This window comes from Biomphalaria glabrata, chromosome 5, assembly GCF_947242115.1.
Source record: "Biomphalaria glabrata chromosome 5, xgBioGlab47.1, whole genome shotgun sequence".
Lineage (NCBI taxonomy): Eukaryota > Metazoa > Mollusca > Gastropoda > Planorbidae > Biomphalaria > Biomphalaria glabrata.
Window position 1 is genome coordinate 47379868 of NC_074715.1, and position 19274 is coordinate 47399141.

The window sequence follows — 19274 nt, forward strand, 5'->3', positions numbered from 1 at the left end:
ATTTACTTCATTCCTTTGTTTTTTAATTGTTCAAAGACAAACACAAAACAGCATTTCCTAAAAATTGTTAAAAAAGAATTAAGAAAAAAACAAATTCACAAAAGAATGTACTACCAGCTTTGAGTTTTATAACAGAAAAAAAAATCCTATGGAAAAGCTAGGATATAGTGACGGAGAAGGATGGCGGCTGTGACAGAGGGCAGAAATAGTTTGGAACCTCATGTCTGCAGGAATGTTAAGATAGAAGATAGGCTACCGAAGTATACAGTTATCACGTCCTACAAGTCTCAAGGCTAACGTTAGATAGACTACTTGGACAAATGACAGTAATATAGTGAGGGAGAAAGCTTAGTCTTTTATGACTGAATGGGCCTAACACAAAAGTCATCCTTTTGTTATGCAAGCATAGAGCTCAGCATTCGTAACTAAACACATATTTGTGTGACTCTAATAAAAGACAATAATGATTTAGCCTGCAAATAAATTGCATAAAATCTGTGCGCAGAAAGCTTTACAAAATATGAATATTTGTCAGAATCGAGTATTTAAAAAAAATCCTTTATAGCAGTGGTGTAGCAATGTAGGGCTACTCGTTGGCCCTGGTTCAAGAGTATGGTGGTTCTCCAACCCCTTTTTCCATCACAAGAAAACTCGAATGTTGAATGTAACTGAAAAAAAAAATCAAGACTTTCTTTATGTATTTACAAAAAAAGACACTTTATGCAGTAACTTTAGCAAATATTATCAAATAGTGTCATTGCACTCAATTCAGCATAGTTAAACAACTAACTTTTAATCGCCCTGTGGAAGTAGTAACCATGGTCCTGGGAAAAAATGAACCTCTTTAATGTCACTACTTTATAAACACGATAAACAATGTTAAATTGTCAAAGTGTTGATCACTTTAGAAGATGTAGGCATCACCACATGCGTCAAAATAACTAGTCTAAATCAATGGGGAAAATTCATCGAATCACAACTGCTAAAGAGGAATGTCTGTGGCTCAATTAGTAAAGGAGAAGGCTAATTGACTTCTGAATTAAAAGGGAGAGTTCCCTTTTTCTGGTTTTCAGACAAAAAAAAAAAAAAGAAAATTTACCTTGGCTTGGATAAAAGTTAATAACCTACATGTGTCTACTGCTTAGCGTATTTTTTTGGCTCAAATAGAAAAAAAATGTAGACACTTGTTAATTGAATATCAAATAAACAAAAAAAAAAAGCTTTATTTAATCTATTTAACAAACCAAGGCACATTCGACTATCATTATGTACAATCAACGTTTGCAAAATGTAAAATAAATAAATGAAGCTGTTGAATTAACACAATAAATAATACTTCTGTTGATACCAATAACAAGCCAACACTGCTATAACATGTAGGCCCTATGTACCTTCTGCAACCCATCAAACTTTATATCAGTTATGGAAATAGATCCAATCTTATTAAGCAGAAGTGATTTAAAAGAGGAATTATTAATTAGCTTTTATCATTTGGTAGCCTAGTATAGTACAGCGCAACTGCATTCTAATTTCCACATCTAAGACATTCGTCTTATTATTATAATGTGTAGTCCTTTTCCCGTTTCGCAAAAATAACTATCATATGTGTGTGCTTTCATCTGAAACAATTTTAAAGAAATCAAATCCCTTGTTACAATTCTTTTGAAATTTCGGTGTCAGAAATTGATAACCCGAGAATGTGACGTTTTGTCATGTTTGTTAACTTTGATCCGAATTGTAGTTTATAATTAAACTTTTACTAGATCTAGGGCTTAAACAGTTATCGAGTAAGTAATTTAGGATGTCTCTGTTGATGTGTGTTTTATATAGGTTGCACCACTCGGTGTTTGGGAGTAACATCCCTTCTAACTGTTGTCGTCAACCAAGATGGCGTAAGATTAATCAGATGATTTGGTGTCTTATTGTTTATACCTAGAGTTTTGTTATTACTTGTTCACGTTAATCAACAGTCTCTACGCCGATGATCGCGAATATGAGCTCCAGCTCGCAGTTAACGAACTGGCGTATGTACTCCTGGAGGCTGGTGTGAACAGTAGAGAAGCTCTACTTGCCATTCGACAGCTGCGCTGGGTTGGACACTTATCCCGCATGGGGGACGACCGCATGCCAAATGCGATATGTTTTGGCGAGCATAAAAGAGGACGGCGTAACACAGGTGCCCCAAGTAGGCGGCATCCAGATAAACTCATGCGCCACTTTGCACATACTGGTATAGAGGAAAGTAGCTGGAAGCAGATGGCATCTGAGACAGTTATAGAGCTCTGAGAAATGCCGCGGGACACACTTATGAGGCCCAAAGAAACGCCCTTGTAGAAGATTGGCGCAGAAGACGTAAGAAAACTTAAAATATACCCTCCCCCCGCCCAGACAACGACTTTGTCTACATTAGATTTGGGAAAATATGCAGGTAGCGACTGGGTTCGCGCGACCATGTGAAACACTGCACCAATCATTCGGAATCGAATGTTATTCAATTTAGGATGTACAAATATTGGCTTTATTCAAACTAGATTCTAGTTTGATTAACAATGCTAGTATAATATTCTCTATTTTAAAGAGGCTTCTTACAACATTATTAAAGGGATTGCTGGGATAGAAGGATTTTTTCTTAAGACGATGTATGTAAGATTTTATTATACAGAAGTTATTTAAGCGAGTCCAGAGGCAGATGTTGGAGATACGTAGTCACCGTCAGCTCATCATACAAATATGTGGGTCCCTGATATTAAACACAGCTAAGCGTGTTTAAGCTTATATATTTAAACACCTAGATCTAGTGTCAACAAATGTCTAACTTCATTGAATTTCAATACTCGATTACAATTCTTTTGTAAGTAACACAATGAACACTCAAAATATCAAATGAATATGCCATTTTTCTCTCTACGTGTGGAACCCACCACAATAGTAACAATTACCGTAACAATATTAACAATTATAAACACGAACGTAAATATTTTGTTTGTATTATCTTATCTTATATAACACAGACGTTACTTCAAAAAAAGAAGATGATTACGTAATAAAAGTCTTGCATCTTGCATGTTAACGAAATCCAATAAATTAAATTCTGCCAAGTCACTGGTTTTCCTGGCTGGCTCAGGCAATCCATTCCATGATCTAATAGCACTAAGGAAGAAGGAGCATTTGTACAAATTTGTCCTAGCATATGGGACGAGGAAAGTGCCTGTATCTTTGTGTCTTTCTGAGTATTTTATTAGATTTTGTTTTTGTATTTGAAGATTGTGATTCAATGTTTTATGTATGTTTGTAAAATAGTTTACATACTTCGGATGTTCCTTTCATAGTTGAAGTTACTCTACTTCCCAGTCCAAACCTCCAGCAGGGGGGATGACAGCGGTCAAGGTATCAACCCTGGACCATCGAGACGACTGAACGACAGCCCAGCGCGCAAACCGCAAAACCATGCAGCCAACCATCATAGTGAATATTTACATAACATGTAATGATTGATTCTAAAGACTATTGAGAAAATATCAAGACCTCCTCAGAAACCCAACAGTGTAGGACCATTAGTTAAAACATGGTAGGAGGAAATTGTTTTCGGGCCTTAGTGCCAACAGATGGGAGGTGAGGAAAACAAGTCTATTGGCTACTACAAGTACATTCGTGTCTCAAAGTGTCGTGTGAGTTTCAAAGTAGAAAAAGTTCAGGTGAGAAAACAACAAAATGTGTGGACATATGAAGATACGTAAGAACTGGCCAGGTAAGATCGACAAGAATCCGAACCTATGACACTGTAACATTACTAGCATTTTTTTATTTTTTTTTAGTTTTAAGCGATATCAGATGATTCAAATTGAAACGTATTTTAGAATAATTAGCCCTGCATTTTTTGAGGAATGAAAATAGATTTTCTCCACCATCTTTTTAAAATCTAATTTATAATTTCTTGAACTGAAAATTGACATAAGAATATTGTATTGTTTTGGCAGATACATCAGACACGATTATTATATCTGTTTTTTTAAAGAATCACTTTACCTCCTGTCAAATTATAGAATCTCACCTTGATCTTTACATTTGCCATCCCCTCTTTTTTTCTTCTTTCTTCATTCACCATTAACAAGAAAGACAACCCAGATTGGACCCAGTTTAAAAACTAAAACCAGCATACTAACCACCTGTGTGAATGAAAAAAAAAAAAAAGCAATCAATTCACGCACTTTGATTCATTATGAAAACATATTCCCTTTGGCCCGTCACAATGTGTGTGCATTGGGTGAAGTAATCGATTGATCGTAATGTACTTTGAGTCTTGTGTTTTGTAATGTGGCTTATATATGCAAGAGGCAGCAAATACAAAGATATAATAACATGTAAACAAAAATCTATTTTCAACAACTAGATTCAACAAGTGCGTTACACCCAAGTCATACAAGAAATGAAAGCATTGAACTCTAAAGGAATGCAGACTTTGGAGGAAATTGTCGAATACGCTCATTACAAGTATTGTTCTGTGATAGAAAGACACGAAAGTGCTTAATTAAGAATATAGTGCAGTGATCCTCAAACTACGGCCCACGCGCCACATCTGGCCTGTGACTCGGTGTTATCCATGCCTTGACACTTCAGCCCAAAGTGCCGAATGAAATGGCAGAGGCTTGGCTCCATTGAACTCGGCGATACTGTTTCCGTGATGAGGCTCGTGACATATATTTCGGTAATTTATTCGGCTCCAGGTTCGAAACACATAGGGCATGAATCAGTTGGTCGAGTTAGCCAAATATGTTCACAATGCTCAATTATTGCAGAAGTTAACTCTATTTTTTCAAAAGTTTTGAAGTCTCTTCTGTCTGTGACCTCACAAGGCGAGGGATTTTCCCATGGAGCTTGCTCTGCGCGGGAGGGGACATGGACGTTGACCCCGTGGATGAAGAAGCGCTGGACAAGTTGAGAAGCGCCCCACTGTCGAACCCACCACTCGTCTGCAGGAGCGGCGAGTCAGAAAAGTCCGAATTGTTGGATGAATCAATACTCTCCTGTCTGCCTAGTAGGCCAACATGCCTAGAAGAACGCTGCATTGTTCCCGGTTTAGAACAGTCTGTTTCTTTGTGCAGCTTTTTCTGTGTAAAAAATAAAGCTCCCCTTCTCTCATTGTCTCTTGTAGGAGGGTGACTCCTTGGCAAAGAACTCTTTCCGCGGTGAACAGAGATTTTGCTTTCTGGCTCGGTGGGCTGTGATCGTGACAAATCGGGGATATCTACAGTCCTGTGATTTCCCTTTTTCCAAGAATCGTATTTAGGATTACGAAGACGTTTGTATGCTGAAGAGTCCAGAGAAGCGGCACCATCTGTGTCGTCCATACTCAAGGACTTTGGAATGTCTGTCAATGGGTAGATTTTAGGTCTGGCGTCTAACGGAGTTTGCGTTAGAAAGAGCGCTAGCTGAATTGGAAGTGGAGTGTGTGGCTCTGACACTGGAAATGTTTGTTCTGGAAGTGGTATAGAATATACAATTGTTTGTTGTTGAGATAATGCAGTAGGGCTAAGTAAAGGTGAAGCTAACGATCTTCTTGGATCCTCCACATGTGTAGGCTCCTTTAAAGGATGATCCACAAAAAAATGTTCCTGCAAGCGGAGACTTTCAATATTACTTTCTGTCAACGTGTCGTTGCTAAGGTCCGGAGTCCTGACAAACTCAGAGCATTTCTGGCTCGATGTCTGGTCGTTGTTCTGAAAGATGACAGATGCTGCATCGTTGGACGAGAAAAAGTGCTGCAAAGATCTCGCTTTTGAGTTTTCTTTGAAAGGAATCGTCGACACACCGTGGCTGTGCACTGCCAGCTCGTTGAGTTTTTGTTCTAGATCTAAGCTAAGTTTGCGGGACATTTGCGTGCGGCTTATAAGCTCCGTGCAGGACACGCTCCTTGGCCTGGGAGAAAAAATGGATTTTCCCTTCTTTTGGCCCGGAGATGCAAGAAAAAGTGAACATTTTTGGAAGACGGGTAATGCTTCGTCTAATATCTGTACATCTACCTGGGTAACATCACAGAAATCTCGAGAGGTAACAGAGTTATCTAGGTTTTTGAAAAGTTGTCTTGTGCATATATCGACCTTATCTGTACACTGGTTGGGGCAAACCATCTGGGCGCTGATTGCTGTTTTCTTAATGGCGGAAGATAATTTTACTGGTGAGCTCCCTTTGAAGGCGCTTTTAATTGCTCCACACTGGCATCGAAGCTGAGTTTGGTGAAAATAGCCAATATCTTTAGTGTCCATGTCTGTGCTCGGAACATCAGGAAAAGCAACTCGCTTGATTGTTTCCGGAGTCAGCAGAGGCTCGCACACTCCAAGAGATAGGGAGCAAAGTAGGGCGGGCCCGCCACCAGTCTCTGCCCACTCGGCGTCGTTCACTCTGGGAGGACCGAACGCGTGGCCAGCCAAGCCTTCAGATCCGGCAAGAAACGAGGAGTGGAGGCGACATGAAGGGTGGTGCTGCTGCTGGTTGTCAGCGGTTCTCCAGTTTTCAACTCTCTCCCTTGCTTCCCGTCGCTCCTCCAGCTGCTTGAGGTAGATGGCCATTTGCTGGACGCGTTCCTTCTTGTGAAGGTTGAAGGGCTCCCTTTTGAGCTGTAGGTACATTTCAAACATCTTATCCTCTTCCATCTCAGCTTGCTCTCGTTTCAAGTACGTAATGATGCCAATGATAATACCCATCGAGTAGAAGAGAAGGGTGACGACGATGTACAGTAGGGCGTTGAGGTCATCCTTTTCTGAAATGTAGAAATGAAATATATCAGAGATGAATTAGCATTTTTTCCTTTGTCTTTTAAATTCCCCAAGCAAATTTTTCCTTGGTACCATTTTCTCTTTTTCCAATCTTTCATGCTCTCTTTTCCAATCTTTCATGCTCTCTTTTTTCAATCTTTCATTTTCTGTTTCTCCAATATTTCATATTCCCTTTTTCCAATCTTTCATGCTCTCTTTTTTCAATCTTTCATGCTCTCTTTTTTTCAATCTTTCATGCTCTCTTTTTTCAATCTTTCATTTTCTGTTTCTCCAATATTTCATATTCCCCTTTTCCAATCTTTCATGCTCTCTTTTTTCAATCTTTCATGCTCTCTTTTTTCAATCTTTCATGCTCTCTTTTTTCAATCTTTCATGCTCTCTTTTTTTAATCTTTCATGCTCTCTTTTTTCAATTTTTCATGCTCTCTTTTTTCAATCTTTCAAGCTCTCTTTTTCCAATCTTTCATGCTCTCTTTTTCCAATCTTTCATGTTCTCTTTTTCCAATCTTTCATGCTCTCCTCTCTCTATCATTCTCCAGTCTTTCCTTTAGTGAAAATTTCTTTTTCCTCCAGTCTTTTTTTGCTCTCTCTCACTCCTCCTCTCTCCTCCTCCCCTCTCTCTCTCTCTTTCTCGTCATTCGTGTTCTCTATCTCGCTCCCTATCAACTTGATAGAATCATAAAGACGTTATTTTATTGTTCATGTACTCTCTCTTTCTCTCTAACTCTTATTCGTATTTTGAAAGTTCCCGCTCTTTCGTCAAGCACCAATGGGTTAAAGCATTATAAGCACATAGAAGATATAGAAATTATAGTTATAAAACATACATATGTCACTGATACACACACACACCAACTTCCTTAACTTTGTATTTCATTAACCCTTTATCGTCATTACTCAGCACTAAATTTATACATTTGGTCTGACTATGTATTGTGAAGCTGTTCTTTAATAATACTCAACCTGTTCCCTATTTTAAACAATCCAATTTCATTTGATGTCAAAGAATACAGACTATGAGCACTAAGCCTAATAAAATATAATTCGCTCACCGTTGCTCGGGGTGCCTCCCGCTGTCCCATTCAGGCAGGTGACGTTACCTATAGCTGGCATTTTTGGGTTCAACAACTCCCACACCTGCTACAGACAGGATTGCGTCATCACACGGGCAGCAGCAATGAAGGCAAGGGAGGTAAATGGGACATAACTTCGATGCTTCCTGAAATACAATATAAAAAGAAATAAAACTCTTCTAACACATATTTGTATATTACCTTACAGTGCTTACACAGTGCAGATGCACATTCTTTTTTAATAGATAGATAGAGGAAAAGAGATAGAAATTGGTTTCTTAGAAATCGTCAGGAGTAAAACGTTAATTTGAAACGAGGCCAGTTTTCACGAGAAAAAAGAAATACAAACTTTTGTATGGATGTCGAAGGTAATATTTTTACTAGCTTATAGGAGGACGGTGTAACATTGGTGCCGACTGGAAGCACTATAAAGATCAAATCAGGCGTCACGTCGCTCTCACTTGCATAGAAGAAAGCAGCTGAGAGCAGATGGCCTCTGAAAGAAACAGCTGGAGAGCTTTTTCACGAAGGTCGCAGGAGACATATTTGAGAGTCAAGAAAGATGCAGAAGAGGAGAAGACAACTTTAGACCTCCCTCGGACAACTGATTGGTCTTCGTAAGGTGTGGCAAACTATGTAGGTCGCAACTGGGCAATGTGAAATACTACATTTATCCTTAATCTTTGGAATCGAACACAATGCCTATAAAGATGGCATAGACTTCGTTGAAGAAAGTTATTTTCAATATTTCCCCATCGAAAGTTTTTATTTTATTTTTATTTTACATTTTGATTTTACCCATACCTTCATTTACATATTTTCTTGGTCGACATGGTGGCAGCATACTTAAAAGCAAAATAGGTTCATAGGTGTGAAGCTTTAGGCAGTAGGGTGATGGTGGAGTGAGGATGGTAGACTTTGAAATCCAGACCGACTGCGAGTATGACTAAAAAGAATGGAGTTACAGGGATTGATGCTCACAATAAAAAAAAAGATGGTCACTAAACATTCACGTGACATGCAATAGAAAAACCAAAATTCAATGGCGCCGTTGTGAATGTCGGAAATGTACGCTATATATTTACATCAGTTTGATGAGAGAAAAAGAATGAGAGCGAGAAGTGGAGAGAAAAAAAAAGATAGAGAGAGAGAAAGAGAAATAGAGGGAGCGAAAAAGATAGTGAAATAAAGATTGAGGGAGAGAAAGAGAAATAGAGGGATTGAAAAAGATAGTGAAATAAAGATTGAGGGAGAGAAAGAGAAATAGGGGGATTGAAAAAGATAGTGAAATAAAGATTGAGAGAGAGAAAGAGAAATAGAGGGATTGAAAAAGATAGTGAAATAAAGATTGAGGGAGAGAAAGAGAAATAGGGGGATTGAAAAAGATAGTGAAATAAAGATTGAGGGAGAGAAAGAGAAATAGGGGGATTGAAAAAGATAGTGAAATAAAGATTGAGGGAGAGAAAGAGAAATAGGGGGATTGAAAAAGATAGTGAAATAAAGATTGAGAGAGAGAAAGAGAAATAGAGGGATTGAAAAAGATAGTGAAATAAAGATTGAGGGAGAGAAAGAGAAATAGGGGGATTGAAAAAGATAGTGAAATAAAGATTGAGGGAGAGAAAGAGAAATAGGGGGATTGAAAAAGATAGTGAAATAAAGATTGAGGGAGAGAAAGAGAAATAGGGGGATTGAAAAAGATAGTGAAATAAAGATTGAGGGAGAGAAAGAGAAATAGGGGGATTGAAAAAGATAGTGAAATAAAGATTGAGGGAGAGAAAGAGAAATAGAGGGATTGAAAAAGATAGTGAAATAAAGATTGAGGGAGAGAAAGAGAAATAGGGGGATTGAAAAAGATAGTGAAATAAAGATTGAGGGAGAGAAAGAGAAATAGGGGGATTGAAAAAGATAGTGAAATAAAGATTGAGGGAGAGAAAGAGAAATAGGGGGATTGAAAAAGATAGTGAAATAAAGATTGAGGGAGAGAAAGAGAAATAGGGGGATTGAAAAAGATAGTGAAATAAAGATTGAGGGAGAGAAAGAGAAATAGGGGGATTGAAAAAGATAGTGAAATAAAGATTGAGGGAGAGAAAGAGAAATAGAGGGATTGAAAAAGATAGTGAAATAAAGATTGAGGGAGAGAAAGAGAAATAGGGGGATTGAAAAAGATAGTGAAATAAAGATTGAGGGAGAGAAAGAGAAATAGGGGGATTGAAAAAGATAGTGAAATAAAGATTGAGGGAGAGAAAGAGAAATAGGGGGATTGAAAAAGATAGTGAAATAAAGATTGAGGGAGAGAAAGAGAAATAGAGGGATTGAAAAAGATAGTGAAACAAAGATTGAGGGAGAGAAAGAGAAATAGAGGGATTGAAAAAGATAGTGAAATAAAGATTGAGGGAGAGAAAGAGAAATAGGGGGATTGAAAAAGATAGTGAAATAAAGATTGAGGGAGAGAAAGAGAAATAGGGGGATTGAAAAAGATAGTGAAATAAAGATTGAGGGAGAGAAAGAGAAATAGGGGGATTGAAAAAGATAGTGAAATAAAGATTGAGGGAGAGAAAGAGAAATAGGGGGATTGAAAAAGATAGTGAAATAAAGATTGAGGGAGAGAAAGAGAAATAGGGGGATTGAAAAAGATAGTGAAATAAAGATTGAGGGAGAGAAAGAGAAATAGGGGGATTGAAAAAGATAGTGAAATAAAGATTGAGGGAGAGAAAGAGAAATAGGGGGATTGAAAAAGATAGTGAAATAAAGATTGAGGGAGAGAAAGAGAAATAGGGGGATTGAAAAAGATAGTGAAATAAAGATTGAGGGAGAGAAAGAGAAATAGGGGGATTGAAAAAGATAGTGAAATAAAGATTGAGGGAGAGAAAGAGATAGAAAAGGAAAGACAGAAGTAGAGAAAGAGAAAAAGAAGCTTAAAAAAAAACAGTGTCAAAATGCTATAAAGTAAACAAACAATGATGATCCGTTAAAAAAACAAAGGAAGGAGTATGCCAGTATATTGTTGACTTAGCAGAGAAAACAGAGTGGGGTCAGGAGAACTCGAGCTCTCTCACACAGTTACGCCAACGCGTCAATGTGTCAATAATGTATTACATAAACTGCTTCTTCTCAGTTGCACACATTGGTCCGATCGATTCTGAAGTAAAACAAATATAATAGCGCATTTTTTGAGGGTTAAATATCGAATGTCATTTGTTGTACTACCCGTGACGTATCTTCGTTAGCCGAGACTGTCATTCACGTGGATAGGAGAAATAGAACAGTGGAATTGTTGAGGACGTTTCAGGTACGTGCGTTTTAAATGTGTCAATATATTCCTTTCAATGAAAAACTCGTGGTAAGACATTGGCATTGTAATGAACACGCACACATAATGTTTGTTTTTAAAATTATTTCGGTGAATTGTCTTTCCTTATAATTGAAGAATTTAAAAAGTTGAAATGTTATTTCACTATATTTTCAGAATAGTTTCGACAACCCTCTGTCCTTCTCAAATAACTCTATCCATCCCAGTGGCGCTACAGCCCATTGTGGGCCCTGGCTTGCTTTAGTATATTTCCATTCTGATCTATCCTGGGCTTTTCGCCTTCATGCCCGGACTCTAAGCTGTTCTAGATCTGCCTCTACGTCATCGAGCCACCGTACTCGTGGGCTGCCTTCGGAGCGACTGGGTTTTCATTTTTGCTCAAATAAGAGAACGTTTTGTTTAGAGTCGTAGCACGGAATACGAAAAGTGTTTTTATCTTTGTACAGGGGCGGACTGGGTGTCAAAATCGGGCAGGCATTTTTTAAAAATCCGCCCAATATTGTATGTCATAATGATATAAGATAATGTAGATCTGCTTTTTAATTATTGAAAGGAGGAAACCTACAAGTACGTATGTAAGTAAATTGTGATCTGTGGGGTGTGATGTGGCCAGCAACGATCAACTGTCTTCACTTTTCCCCAACCAGTTTTCACCATATTTAAGCGCTTTACCACACAGCCACCGCGCCTCTTGTCTACGGATGTAGGCTATTACATTATCTCGGGAAAATGTGTTCGATTAAATTTGTAATACACTGTAAAAGATTTTTTGAACACGACGCTCAAAAGTCACTTTTATAATAGAATATTATAAAACCTCAATGGACATCATTCACCAATCGTAAACAAACAACATTCAGCCACGTGATAATATTATTAAACAATGAAAAAAAAGGTACCACGTGCAGTGTATGGAATACGTAATTTGTATAGAAGAGATAGAGAATCACGTGGCTAAATGTTGTTTGTTTACGATTGGTGAATGAGGTCCATTTAAAAGAGAAGTGTCATAATGATATCCATGAGGCCCTTTAGGTGGCACTACCGGCCCATTTGGCATTTGCCCGAATGCCCATATAGGCAGTCCGCCCATGTGTTTGTATATAAAAAAAGCAGATAGCAATGAAAGATTCATCATCCATAGCTCAATAGAGTGGGCTCTCAAATAAATATACAATCTTATCTTTTGGATGGGGCTGTCTACTCCAATTGTTTCGTTTTTAATCAAAAATTAACATTTTATGTAACAGAGAAACAAAACAGGTGCAGGAAAAAAAACTTCACTAAATAACTCATGAAATAGCTGCGTATGGCCTAATCCAGAAAATGTAGCCAATCAGAAAATAACACTTGATTATATCAACTAATCAGATTTACAGAAAAATAAAAAAAAAAAACAGACGTCACAAATTAAAAAAAACAAACAACAACAATTAATATGATGTGAAAAAAAGGATTCATACAAATTTTAAGTGTAAGTGCAAATGTTCTCTAGAAATTATATGTATCAGTGCAAATGTTCTCTATAAATTATATGTATCAGTGCAAATGTTCTCTATAAATTATATGTATCAGTGCAAATGTTCTCTATAAATTATATGTATCAGTGCAAATGTTCTCTAGAAATAATATGTATCAGTGCAAATGTTCTCTAGAAATTATACGTGTCAGCGCAAATGTTCTCTATAAATTATATGTATCAGTGCAAATGTTCTCTAGAAATTATATGTATCAGTGCAAATGTTCTCTATAAATTATATGTATCAGTGCAAATGTTCTCTATAAATTATATGTATCAGTGCAAATGTTCTCTAGAAATTATATGTGTCAGTGAATACGAGTGTGCATTAACGATGTCTTCGTGTATCTCCATACACAATGTATACGATTTTCTTTTTATAATTATTTATCGGGTATGCCTTTGAGTCCAGAGGAATGCAGCGCGTTGTCCGCATGGGATTATTTTTTTTTCTCAGTGGTATAGAATAAAACGTCTGGCAGCAAAGGGCTTCTAGATAACTCTTAGAAAGGTCGCCGGACACACGTTTGAGAACCCATGCATAAAGCCATCACCGAAGTCGGCGAAAAGACAAATTAATCAGAAAATATTTTTCAACAACAAAACTTGATTACCTACCATGAATGCAGTGGCGTAGCAAGGTCTTACCCGTGTGCACGGGTTCACAAATAAGTGTAAGCGAGAACGAGGTCATCAAACTTCGAATCATTTGACATGTCCATTCCATTGGTCATTTATGTAAATACAAAACAAAACCAAAAAAAAAAAAAAAGCCCTGAATGAATGTTTTACATTAACTTCACAGGAGACAAAGTTTGGAAGCATCTATGTTGTTTTTTTACAAAGGTTATATCAACTCACTCTGTCTGTCTGGTAAAAAGTGTGTACACATTATTGCTCCCACATCCATTCTCGGATCAAACTGACTACCTTCGATTCGTGGCTCTTTTAAAATAAGTAGACAGATCCATTAGGGAGCTGTAAGAACGATTTGGAGACGCCCTTGCGTTTGTACCCTTTCAGACCTTGCGATTCATGTTGCAATCTTCACCTTTTTCTATGGCCACCGGTGAAGGTGCATGTGGCCAGCACTAGGACAGACCGACTATACTTTCCCGAAGTAATGTCAGGTACTGACATAGAACTGGGTCTACACAAGAGCGTCCTCAAAATCCCTAATTAAAAAAACCCAGTCTTCAATCCAGGACCACTCCGGCAGTTCGGAAGCCAAGCACTTTACCCCCACCAAGCCCTCGCCCCTCTCACATTGTGTCTACTAGGAGTAATTGACTAAATATTTCTAATAATATTGATCTATTATTCTAGTAGGTGCTGGTTTAATGCTCTAGAAAATGAACTCATCTAGATCTAGATATCTTGTCTCCAGATTATCTTGTCCTGAAAATTACAAACGTTCATTCGAAAAAGAAGATTATTATGTTTAAGTATAATCTAAAATTTAGAAATTGTATCTTATCTTATCTTATAAAATACAGATGTTATTCAAGAAAGAAGTTGATTACGTCCTACGCATGTCCCTAAGTCAATCTAGTCATGCATGTTAACCAATGACTTAAACTCTGCCAGATATTGTTTCTATTAGCAGACAATATATATTTTTACCAAGTGAAGGTTTATGTTTTGATTATTGTTATTATTTTCAGATCTGTAGCCCGGAACTGATTTCAATATCAAAGAACGACAGTGTTTCCTGTTTCAACAATGAGAAAAAAGTACACAAATTCTTTAACAATTTTCCCTTGCTGGCGTCATCAATTTGAGCATGTGTTTTGAATAGCTACGAACGTTTCCGATCTTCCTAGCTCAGCGGTTCTCAACCTTTTAAGCTCGGCGACCCCTTTTAACAATTCCCACTCTGCCGCGACCACCCCCCCCACACACACATACAGCAATAGACGAGAAGACAATACCAATCCAAATTTTCGATGGTCTTGGGCGACCCCTGGCAAATGGTCAATCGACCCCCAAAGGGCTCGCGATCCACAGGTTGAGAACCCCTGTCTTAGCTGGTTATCTAAGTCGGGTGTCGAGAACTAACATTAACACAGATATGTTTTTCATTGTTAACCCTCAGGTCATGCCAGCTAATTTCAAACATATCGGAATGGTGGCCTGTGTCCCGCTGTGTTTATACATCGCACCTGTAGATTCCTATTTTCTCCTCTTCTTTATTACTAACAGAGATACGCAAATAGTTTGAGACAGATACAGCCAGTATAGATAGATTTTGTGTGTGTGTGAACAGTCTATAGGAGGCGTCCATCTAGTTCTACCGCAGTTCTTTTATAAAGTATTTTGTCTATTCTAGATTTCAAATATGATGTCCAGTTTTTCAAAAATGTTTTGTTTCAAAAGTATTAAAAAAATAATAAAATACTTTAAAAGCTAATGTGAAGGAAAGAACAGCACAATTACTGCCAAACAACTAAAAACTGCAAGATTGATCTCCTTTCAAATATAAAACAAAATTAATGATCACTAATTAACGTAATAAATCTGTCAATCTTTTTATGAAACCTCTCAGGAAGTTATTTTGATTGGTTGAAGGAAATGGTTTCACTGGTTAAGCCGAGTGTCATAATTAAAGGTCAAATAAAGATGCGGGATCTAGAATAAAGAAAAAGTCAGTCTGGTTTGTAAATCTTGTAGAGATAAGACGTATTTTAATTTGAGTTAGAATTTGTAGAGATCAGTCTTGTATTTGTATTAAATTTAGTAGTAAATTTGAATATTTTATTATTGAACTTTGAAACAAAGTTATTATCTGATACAGTTCTATTTCTGTACATAGTGAAGTTTTGAATCTTCATTTATTGAACCTCTAAGAAAGTATTTAGATCTAGATATATACATCTACAGAATCCCCGGCATATCCCAGTAACTTCATATTACACCTGACATCATCAAGTAAAGGTCTACAACTTAAGCACTTCTCAGCACCATCGACGAATTAGTACGTTCTTCAACAAGAGCCCCTATAGCACATTCTAGCACCTTCAACGATCAAGAGAAGAAAACCTGTGACACTATCCTACAATCTGAATTATATAAATAAATAATTTGATTTATTTCATATGGCTTCCGAAAATCTATACAATAAAACAGCGTTAATGATAATATGGCTTGTCATCGAGACCTAAGATTAAGGAGGAGTGAAGTTCTTTAAGTGGTTATTCTGTCCATCTTATTTCAACGACATTGTTGCCTTCAGGAGAGCTTTCCTTCTGATTTCATACATGCCCCGCGGCCATTGTAAAAGTTCTCTAGCTGTTTCGAATACCATTAGCTGCCAGGTGTTTTCAACAACTATAACAAGCCCAATAAACACACACAAACAAACACTACATGAACACACACAATTACACAGTGGGATAGAATATGCTACCCAACGATAACACAAACTGCTGAATGAGTCGGTGCTTCTCTGCGGTAGTGGCGGTACAGTGTAGAAATAGCAGGTGTCCCTCAAGTATTTCGGTTCAGGACCAGGGCCGGCCTTAGGCAATTGGAGGCCCTAGGTGAAGTGAATTAGGTGGCACCTAATGAAATAGTGCTATAAAAAGATCGAAAAATTAAAATTACGCAAAGAATGAAAACCATGGACTATTGGCCTGGTGCGGGGGGGGGGGGGGGGGGGGGGGAAAGGCCCAGCACTGAATTGGTAGTGATTCATTAGCTTCGTAGTTACGGAAATCTTCATACAATGAGGTCGCCGAATAATCCATGTCTCATTCTTGGACTTCGGGAAAGAAGCTTTTCCATTAGTCAGAATGTCTCAAGGGACTTTGTGGGCAACTTTGAAGTACACTTAAGTTTCCATCGACGAGCTCCATTGTTAGCCTCTTCTAGAGTCTCCAGTCTCAAAAAATGTCACCTTTTAGCTTCCTTTGTTGGCGCCCACTATTGAACGGTACTGCTAAAATATGCTGCCTTCGATAGTTCAAAAGATCATAGTTCTTCTGAATGTTACAATGGCAGGCAGCACAGTGCCTAACATTATAAATGCCCCCCCCCAAAAAAAAAAAAAAAGGCGTATCTATGTGTTAATCTAGTCGAGCATGTTAATTTGATACTTAAACTCTTCTAATTCATCGATTGTCTGATTCAGGCACCCATTCCATTCTCTAATGTCACTTAGGAAGAACAAGAACTTATATGACTGTCCTAGCATATAGAATAAGTCATAAGGCATATATCAGTCTTGAAAGTTCCATTAGCTAGCAACACTCATAGATGTATATCCCACTGCTCTAGTTGTGGTCCCAGACATTAGTTTGTGCTGTCCAGACAACCGATGACGTAGAGATAATATTATTCTGCACAAGTCTGAAACTAATGCTGCGTTGTCAAGGATACGGGGCAGGCGTTCATGTCTACCAATAGCAGAAGTCAAGCTGGAAGAAATGGTCAGAGATTAAGACACATTCCACGCAGTCTTTTAAAGGACACTTATTTGACCAGTTAGTTTTTCTCCACAGATACACTTCTTAGTTGTCTTTTGATCTCGGTCGAGAAAAATCACATTTGTAGCTAAAAACTCAAATATTGACAAATAAAACTCTTCTGGAACATTAAGTCCATAGTAAATGGGGCATGTTTATAATATTTATGTTTATAATATTTATGTTTATAATATTTATGTTTATAATATTTATGTTTATAATATAATGTTTAAGTTTTCTTTTCGCCTTCTGCGCCTGTCTTCTAAAAGGACTTTTTCTCTGCCTCAAATGTGTGTCCCGAGGTCTTCGTGAGAGTAGTGCCGGCCTTAGATAATTGGAAGTGAATTTGGAGCCCCAAATGCAATGAAACAAACAAACTTAACAGCTTAAAAAATAAATTATGCAATTTATTAAAATCCTAGAGAGCTCCAACAATAACATTGGGACAAGTTTCGCTATTTCTTCTCTAAAAAAAGTTGTTTGGAGTTCTATGCGAGGTTCTAGGCGGCTGCCTAGTTTGCTTATACCCAAAGCCGGCCCTGGTGAGAGTTCTCCAATTGTTTCTTTCAGAAACCATCTGCTGACAGCTACTTTCCTATATGACGCCTGAGTTGATCTTTAAAGCGTTTACTGGGGGCACCTGCTACGCTGTCCTGGAGGATTCCAGCTACCCGTCGCCTCAGCGTGGCGCCTCCGTGAAAACGTCTAGTAATGGAACTAGATAAGGCTAAGTACGTGTAGCAAACCAAGCCCTTGCGGGATTCCCTGGGTGAGCTTTTTTTTTTTTTTTTTATCTCACTCGGTGTAGGGATGTAACAAATAGCCCGCACCCAAGTCCAACAAATCCGCCACACCGTTCCACGCAGGGGGCCGTCATAGGAGAGCATTGGAGTGGGGTCCTTACACGGAACAGTGGCGGTTACAGTAAAGGAATATGAGGCCATCTCCCCATGGTAAGCGCTGCTCTCAGCCACTTGTAGCGAGTCGACCCAGGACCGGGGGCGGTGCGCCGTGTACGTGGTACGGCCCCTCATGCCCAGTCATTATGGCGTCACTGCTGGGAGCCCTCAGACAGGACCGGGGTGAATATCCCCATGTCCAGGCCTGGTTGTTGGATAAAAGCCTTTCTAACAATCAACGGGATAACGGCGCCCTTGAAGGCGCCGATTCCCTACTGGACTTCATTAAAGGTTACGCTGTCCTCCTTTAAGCTCACGGTCGTCTGCAATGCGGGTTAAGTGACTTACCCAGCGCATTTCTCGAACCGTAAAGACTGATTTAAGAGTTCTAGCAGATGCCGTCTAGTTCCCAGGTCTCACAGACATATAAAACAATACCTGTCCAACATATATCGAATTTAGAAGGTAGTGTAATTTCTAATTAACTTCCCCGTAGGTCCAACTTTTTGTAAGGGTCAAATAGTAATGTTCAACTTAAAGAAGTTATGAATGCATTTTCATAGGAAACAATAAAGTGCAGTCTTTTTTTTTTTCATGGGTCAAAGATGACGTCCATTTTATCAGACTTGAGAAAAACAATGTTTCCAATCTTCTCAGTGATTGTAAGATTGTAAGACTGGTTCTAATGATATTATGTTGAAGCCCTCGCGGTGCATCTTTAATGAGTATGCAAGCACGGAGAGACCAGGGAATCAATAACACTTGGCTAGATTATTTTGGCATTCACGGAAACACAAGTTTGGTTTTGGGTGTGGAGGGGGGGGGGGTGTTCCTTCTCTTGTGGGAAACAATTGTTGACTGTAAACAGAAGTGTGATCGTAAATATTTGATGATACAAAGAGTGAGTCAGAGGAGAGAGAGAGAGAGAGAGAGAGAGAGAGAGTAAGAGTTAGATTGACAGAAATAGAGTAACGCGATAAAAGTTAAAATATTGCTTTATGCTAATTACTTGTAGTTAAAAATGAATTCAAATTCAGTAACCGGAAGATGATTGGATGAGGTGAAAGGTGAGAGCCAATCTCTTTCTCTCGATACACTTCTGCAGATGTTTTCGAACCGTAAGAGGAGAGAATCCTGGCTGCGCAAATCATCCATTGAATACAATTTTGGACACATTGATATTTTGAACTGATTCAAAATACGACGACAACTATGTCACAAATATGAGTACTAAACTT

The 19274-nt window shown here is 38.2% G+C and overlaps 1 protein-coding gene across 1 annotated transcript in view; it reads right to left on the bottom strand.

Moving 5' to 3' along the window:
- Positions 1-4374: 4374 nt before the first annotated feature.
- LOC106058256 (uncharacterized) overlaps positions 4375-19274 on the bottom strand; it is a 59272-nt gene continuing 44372 nt past the window's right edge. Inside the window, exons 2-3 of the mRNA XM_056030496.1 lie at positions 7825-7991; positions 4375-6757 (exon numbers count right to left, since the gene is read on the bottom strand). Of these exons, the coding sequence (XP_055886471.1) occupies positions 4806-6757; positions 7825-7885 (2013 nt within the window). The 5' untranslated portion in view covers positions 7886-7991 and the 3' untranslated portion in view covers positions 4375-4805. The remainder of the gene's footprint in view (positions 6758-7824; positions 7992-19274) is intronic.